At 36.6% G+C, this 7720-nt stretch overlaps 1 protein-coding gene across 1 annotated transcript; it reads right to left on the reverse strand.

The window, feature by feature from the left end:
* Nucleotides 1-2508: 2508 nt before the first annotated feature.
* LOC106090732 (uncharacterized) lies at nucleotides 2509-5940 on the reverse strand. The gene is made up of 5 exons (XM_013257015.2): nucleotides 5926-5940; nucleotides 5721-5862; nucleotides 5587-5647; nucleotides 2906-3267; nucleotides 2509-2843 (listed from the first exon to the last, which is right to left on the reverse strand). Exons 3-5 carry the CDS (start codon nucleotides 5599-5601, stop codon nucleotides 2561-2563), a joined length of 660 nt encoding a protein of 219 aa, XP_013112469.1. The 5' UTR covers nucleotides 5602-5647; nucleotides 5721-5862; nucleotides 5926-5940; the 3' UTR covers nucleotides 2509-2560.
* Between the last annotated feature and the right edge of the window lie 1780 nt (nucleotides 5941-7720).

The following is a 7720-nucleotide window of genomic DNA, read 5'->3' on the forward strand; positions in this document are numbered from 1 at the left end:
CACACGAGCGCAAATTTCTATGGTTGTGAATAATGTCATTTTGGAAATGACATCCTGATGACGAGATGGCGGATTTGTGGTTGTTGCACATATGATACCACCTTTAATTTATTAAATTAGTAAGAAAACTATAAAACGCTGCAAGAAGAAAACTTTTAAACGCTGCATGCGTTTTAATAAAATAAAAACTAGAAGGTCAATTAGGAAGTGTCCAAAAATTTGGCAGCCTAGTGGGAATTGGCGTCGAGATCGCCACAGGTTTGTATCGTTGATTTCGTTGTTGTTGGGCAAGTGAGTTCAACACTGTCAAATTGACATTTTAGTTTTTATTTGCACGTGTTGACTACAAACCTATAAATTATAAATTAAAACATTAAAAATGTGAAAAAATAAACAAAATGTTAAAAAACTTTAAAATTTTAACAAACCATTTGACATAAGAGTGCATTTGGATACAACTCTGAAATTGGAAAATTTTATCATCTGGGCTTAGGGTTTGCAAATTTGCTCATGAACCTTTCATTAAGGAATAGCGGCAAACTTCTCACAGATCAATGAGTGCGGTCCGGCAAACTTCTCACAGATCAATGAGTGCGGTCCGATTCAAGTTTAAGCTCGATGAAAAGGGGCTTCCTTTTTATAGTCGAGTCAGAACGGCGTACCGCAATGTGACATTTCTTGGGGAGAAGTTTTTACATGGTAAAGTACCCCACAAATGTCGCCAGCATTAGGAGGGGATTACCAACGCTGACAAGTTTTTCTGGTGTTCACGCCAGTACTCGAACCCCAGGTGTTCAGCGTCATAGGCGGACATGCTAACCTTTGCGCTGCGGTGGCCTCTTAGGCTTAGGGTGTTACCTTCTTAAATCTACTTAGGCACTGATATTTTACCCATGAAATTGGACTTTCACTGGAAAGAGCTAAAATAAAATACAGCAATTACAATATTAGTATATATATCAACTCAGAATCGTACCGAATTGACTCGATGGAGTCAGTGTACAACACACTGCTACAACAACAAAATTCTAATACGATCTAGCTGTCTGTCAATGTCAAATTGTAATGAAAGTAATTTCCGTCGATTCGATTTGATCATCTTATAAAAATAAAATCGATTCAGGTTTAGATATATCTCATATATAAACATACATTGCCCGGTTTACGGTTATAAGGCTATATGTAGTAGCTAAAATTTTCGGTCGATCTTCAGAGGTATTATGAAACACTTTGGTACTATGGTGTTAGGGGTTCAAAGGCCGAAGCTCTCTCTTCCGTTGGACCCCCCGCTCTAGATCATGATGATTCAATTTGAGTTCAGTCGATTGTTGGCTATGTAAAAGTTTGGATGGCTGATATGGTAGCATCCCAATAGTTACTGCATAAACAACATATACGGGTGAGTTATGGGATTCATACCAGCTTTTTTCCTTGAAAACAATTAGTAATTAAAGCGTACACAAAGCGACAATATAATTCAATGTGGTGAAAACTACTTTGTATTTATTTAAAAGAACTTATGATGACAATTTATTCGCATAATGATAACAAATTGTTATTTATATAAGAGGGAAAGAGAAACTGAGAACATACCCGATAATTGTGTCTTTGCACAGAAGGAATCTTCGTATCCCAATGGAGGACGGTCCACATGAGTACTGCGAAGACAGTCTGATGCAGTTCGTAGAGCAGTAGTTTGACAGTCCTGTATCTTATACCAAATGCGAGTCACTCAACTGACACTGTATTGTTGTTGTAGCAGTGTGTTGTAGATTGAGGCGGCAGCCCTTGCGGATGGGGAACTCCATCGGGTCAATCCGGTACGTACAACCGGCTGCCATGGGATTGACACTGTATTGTAGTTTTTTTTATGTAGTCATTAACAAGTTTGATTTGTCTACCATGAAGTACAGCCGATGTGATTTGAGGATCTTTTATTAACTCTCACTTTGTCACAGTATTACCGTAATAATATTAAGAAAAAAAAACATCGAAAATTATGGCATATGTAGCTGAGAGCTACCGGGCGTCCGCAGGTTGCGGATAGTGAATGGCATGCTTCGTATACAGAGTAGCTGCAACTGCAGTCGCGGACAGCGGTATCGAGTGGAGTCTCAGTGAGAAAAATGTTAACATATTGGCTTTAATACTAGACTGCTCAATCCCATGGCAGCCGGTTGTACGTACCGGATTGCCGATGGAATCCTTCATCGGCAATGTCTGCCGCCTCGGTGTACAAAACACTGTTACAACAACAACTACTACTAGACTGCTTCCGTATTTTTAAAAACATTTTATTACTATTATTAAATTTGTACATATTATTACTTTAAGTCGTGTTATTTGCCAGCAGAAGAGAGCGGGAGAGTGCGAACAGAGCTTTTTATTTCTGTAGGATTAACAATCATATTGGTAAGGTTGTATGAAAATAAAGAAATATGAACATATATATTATTCATTTAATGAGACTGTTGGCTCTGGTGTACTTCCGAAATTATTTTTACTTACCCGATACTAGTAAAAAATTTAAAACTGCTACGCAATATTATGAGGCTTTTTCTTAATTTTCTAGCCGATCTTCTAAAACCAGATTGCGCAAACGGCTTATTTCCGGCAGGGCAGCTTGAAATTTTTTACGATGTTCAACTAAGGATTCCATTAGAAAAATGCGTTGTTCTTTAACATTTTGAATTTGTTTTCTGAAATCCGTATTTTCCTGAAGAATTTGGTCCAACTGATCTTCTTGAAACTTCAACTGCGCCTGCAAGTAACGTAATTGGTATTCTTTAAACCGCATCCGTATTGGCATTGTGCGCTTTAAAGGCGTTTCGACATCAATACTCCTATAAATTAAACATTACATGTATAAACACTATGAGGCAACATTTCCAATATTTCTACATACCACTTATTTCCTTCGTAGGACTTGAACTTTTCTTTTAACATTTCCAATGATGTTAAGGCTTCGTTAACACCGCTATCCTCCCAAAAGAAATTGAGCGCATATACCATGCTATTTTGCAGCTGCTTCCGTATACTTTCCATGGTTTGTTCTCTATCTTTTAGAACTATCCCTTCGCGTTCTAACAATATGTCTGCAAAAGGTTCCAGGTGCGATTCGCTTAGGCTGTTCCACATATCTGTATATAACTTTTCATATTCTTTGCGAACATTTTCGCCAAACATTTGCAATTTTCCAAAGTTTTCTTCATTATCGTCTGTTTTATGTATTTTTTCTCCGGCGTTGGGCATTTTGATTCTTGGAGCCTTTAAAAAGATTTCGATATGTGGATAAAATCGATTTTACATCGACGCCGATTGGGGTGATCTCGTTCGATAAATCGGTGAATACATTGCCAGAGAGGCTCACATCCAAAGATAGGATTTTCTTGTTTGACTGATGTCATTAGACGATCAAAATTTATTTTTCTACTCTCCACCAAGATATATTCATTTACAGGTAGTGGCAGTTGCCCAACAACAAAATATTGAGTGCACTATGTGTCAAAATCAGTGATTAGTGCAACTTTGATTTTAAGTATGTTACTAATTCGCGCCCTTTTTCGTTGTTTGTATGTGCCATGGTTCTTAACTATAATACTCACACACGACCAAAACTCCTTGACAGATAGTGGACTTCTCGAGAAAAAATTGTACAATACTAAGCTGTTTACGGTACATTACCTGGTAATTATGTCATGCTCTCCACCATAGGATGGGGGTATACTAATATCATCATTCTGTTTGTAACTCCTCGAAATACTCGTCTAAGACCCCATAAAGTATATATATTTTTGATCGACATGACATTTTTTTTGGATCTGGCCTTGTCCGTCCGATCAAGCCATAGCCGCTTGAAATTTTGCACAAATACTTCTTATTAGTGTAGATCGGTTGGGATTATGAATGGGCGATATTGGTCCATATTTGGACATAGCTGCCATATAAACCGATCTTGGATCTTGACTTCTTGAGCGTCTAGAGGGCGCAATTCTTTTCCGATTTGGCTGAAATTTGCCATGAAGCGTTCTGGTATAACTTCCAACAACTGTGCTTAGTAGGGTGGTAATCGGTTCATAACCTGATGTAGCTGTCATATAAACCGATCTAGGGTCTTGACTTCTTGAGCCTCTAGAGGTCGCAATTACTATCCGATTTGGCTGAAATTTAGCATGACGTGTTTTGTTATGACTTCCAACAACTGTACTATGTATGGTTCAAATCGGTCCATAAGCTGATATAGCTGCCATTTAAACCGATCTGGAATCTTGACTTCTTGAGCCTCTAGAGGGTGCAATTATTATCCGATTTGGCTAAAATTATACAACGGTTTCTCTCATAACTTTCAAAATACGTGTCAAATATGGTTTGAATCGGTCTATAGCCTGAAACATCACAACAGAGATACCGGCAAAAGAACTCAACAAATTTGATCCATGGTGGAGGGTATATAAGATTCGGCCCGGCCGAACTTAGCACACTTTTACTTTTTTCATTTCAGATGGAATTACAATCCTTACAGACTACGATTCTTCTAAATACTAATAGTATGTCATTTTTATAAAAGTAGAGTCTTTTAATGATCTAACTGTAGTTACTTGTACGCGTTTTAATATAAAAAAAATCAAAAATCAACAAATCTTAGAGATTTAATTGGAGTTTTGAATCCTATTAAGAAAAGCAGTTAAGGGCATTATATAGATCCAATTCATAAAGAAAAACCATTGACAATTTATATCTGCGGACAATAAGTCCAAATGAATTAAATTACACCTCGATTCATAAGATGACAATGGATTTGAGAAAGCTAAGGAAGATAATGCAAATTTTATATACTTTTTCTTATATATTTTTTCTCGCGAAGTGAAATATCTGTCAACCAGTTTTGTTTGTGTGTGTGTGTATTATAGTTATTAACTATAACACACAAAAAACGAAAAATGACGCTAACTAGTAATATAATCAAAACCAGAGTTGCACTAATCACTGATTTTGATAGTGTACTCAATATTTCGTTGTTGGGCAACTGCCACTACCTGTAAATAAATATCTTGGTTACACCCATGACATAATTACCAGGTAGTGTACCGTAAACAGCTGAGTACAATTTTGTCTCGCGAAGTGCACTATCTGTCAACGAGTTTTGGTTGTGTGTATATTGTAGTAAAGAACTATTACACACAAAAACGACGAAAAATGGCGCGAACTAGTAACATACACAAAATCAGAGTTGTACTAATTACTGATTTTGACTGATAGTGCACTCAATAATTTGTTGTTGGTCAACTGCCACTAGCTGTATATTAATATATCTTGGTTACACCCTATGTATTCACAAAGAGTGACGCCCTATCTACGGGTGGATGCATGTCCCCTGTGTCAGCGCATGTCAAACAACAAAATTAAATAGGAGTCAAAGAAACAGTAAACAATTCGAAAATCAAAAACTAAAAAAGCAAAGACAATGAACAAGAATTCTCAAAAAAATAACAAAAAGCCAAACGCTAAAAGATAAACAATTTCGAGATTCAACAGCACTGGTCTTCAGCCGACGGTACTCTAGGTACCCCCTTTCTTCGTACATACATTTACGGGAAACATACGACAACTCCTACGGACGGACAGGACTTTCAAACAGATTACTTTCCTACAAATAAAATAGTGTAGAATTTATTTATAAAGTAGCCAAGCAGGCAAGCACCAGATATACATATACCTACCTTTAATTTCCTTTGAACAACGCGGAATTGAAAGCTATTTCAGCTATTACGGTGAGCTTAGCCTAGGGTACTGGTTATAGTAGCACTAAATACTTAGGCAGAAAGAAGCCATTGCTCCCTTTTGGTGTTCGCTTTGCCCAGACTGCAAAGAATGAGAACAATTTATTACTTTTGGATTTCAAATAATATTTGTCCGCTTCCATACCTCAAATTGAGTTTTATTTTGAATTAATTTTGTATGAACTGCTTTGTTTTTTTATTTTGTATTCGGTGTTCTAAACGCCAGCGCCGGCCAGCTCACTATATCCCCTTTCTTTGGAGTACGGACCCCCTGGGTTCCAAAACATTTATATAAGTTGCACCAATAAATTAATCGATTAATATTACAAATGTAATTAATTTCCTGGCGAAGAGCAAAAAAGGCTGAACGCAATTATTATGCTTGGCCTTTGGATCCTATATTCATAAATGATCACGAATTGATTCATCTTAACGTGATTCATCATCGCAGTGAAAATGCCTACATATTAAGTTATTGTGAAATCCGACAGACTCCATTCTTTGCCAGAACATAAACAAAAGTCAAAAACAACAACACACATCAAAGACAAAAATATTGATTTGTGATTAAAAACGAATAAATTATAAATTAAAACGTTTAAAATGTGAAAAAATACAAAATGTTGAAAAAGCTTTAAAATCTAAAGAAAGTGTATTTGGATACTATTCTGAAATTGCAATATTTCATCAACTGAGGAAATGACTTAACCTTCTTTAGTGAATACTGATCCTGTAAGTGAAATTATTATATCTTGGGAGAAGTAGCCCAACAACAAAATATTGAGTGCACCATCTGCCAAAATCAGGGATTAGTGCAACTCTGATTTTGTGTTTATTACTAGCTCGCTCCATTTTTCGTCGTTTGTGTGTGTATGGTTCTTAATTATTATGCACACATACTACAACCAAAACTCGTTGACAGTTGACTACATGTAAATGAATATATCTTGGCTTGCTGTATGCTATATGGTCATTATATCAATCCAGTGAACTAAACGTTCAAAATTCGGTCAGAAGTCTGTACGAAATTCTTACAATTTTTCCGAATTCGACGTCGGAACGAAATATCGGAGGGATATATCTGCCGAAAATTCTGATAGAATGCTTTCAGAATTTTGAACCAAAATTATGGGAAATTCGGAAGGGAAATAAGACTTGTCGTTAAGACTTCCGACCTAATTCTGATGTTGAGTCGTAAAGAAAACTGGCATGTATTATCGATTTCTGACTGAAATCTGGAATAAAATTTTTTAAAATTCGGATGTACTTTGCGAGTCTTCTTATTGAATTCTAAACGAATTAAAAAAAATTCTATAGAATTTTAGTGTATTTGCCGACGGTTGAAATTACAAAGTTAGCCTTAAACATACCATTAAGGATATTTTTTTTAAAGCCGTGGTTATATCCTCCTAATGCTGGCGAAATTTGTAAAGTACTATGTCATGTAAAATCCTTTCCCCAAAGAGGTATTGCACTGCGGCACGCCGTTTGGACTCGGCTATAAAAAGGAGGTACCTTATCATTGAGCTTAAACTTGAATTGGACATCACTCAATGATATGTGAGAAATTTGCCCCTGTTCCTAAATGGAATGGTCATGGGTAAATTTGTATTTGCATAGTACCTCAAAAATGCCGCCAAAACAGGGAGGGCTGAAAATTGTTCTCATGTTATCGTCAGGATTCGAACTCACTAACTCAGCGTCATAGGTGAACATGCCAACCTCTGAGCTGCGGTGGCCTGCAAAAAATTATGAAAAAAAGCAAGCACAAAAACACTCGACAACGAGTTCAGACATCGACACAGAGTTCAGAAATCGTTCAAAATTTCTACCGAACTGTTGGAAGAAAAATTAGAAAAAAAAAACAAGTAAGAGCGTGCTAAGTTTGGTCGGGCCGAATTTTATATACCCTCCAACATAGATCGCATTTGTCGAGTTCT

Source organism: Stomoxys calcitrans, chromosome 3 (assembly GCF_963082655.1).
Source record: "Stomoxys calcitrans chromosome 3, idStoCalc2.1, whole genome shotgun sequence".
Lineage (NCBI taxonomy): Eukaryota > Metazoa > Arthropoda > Insecta > Diptera > Muscidae > Stomoxys > Stomoxys calcitrans.

What these genes read in the sequence shown, in the direction of transcription:
- LOC106090732 (XM_013257015.2), bottom strand. An exon ending in TCCTACGAAGGAAATAAGTG is followed by an intron (nt 2,844 to 2,905) that starts GTATGTAGAAAT and finishes TTTAATTTATAG; the next exon opens with GAGTATTGATGTCGAAACGC.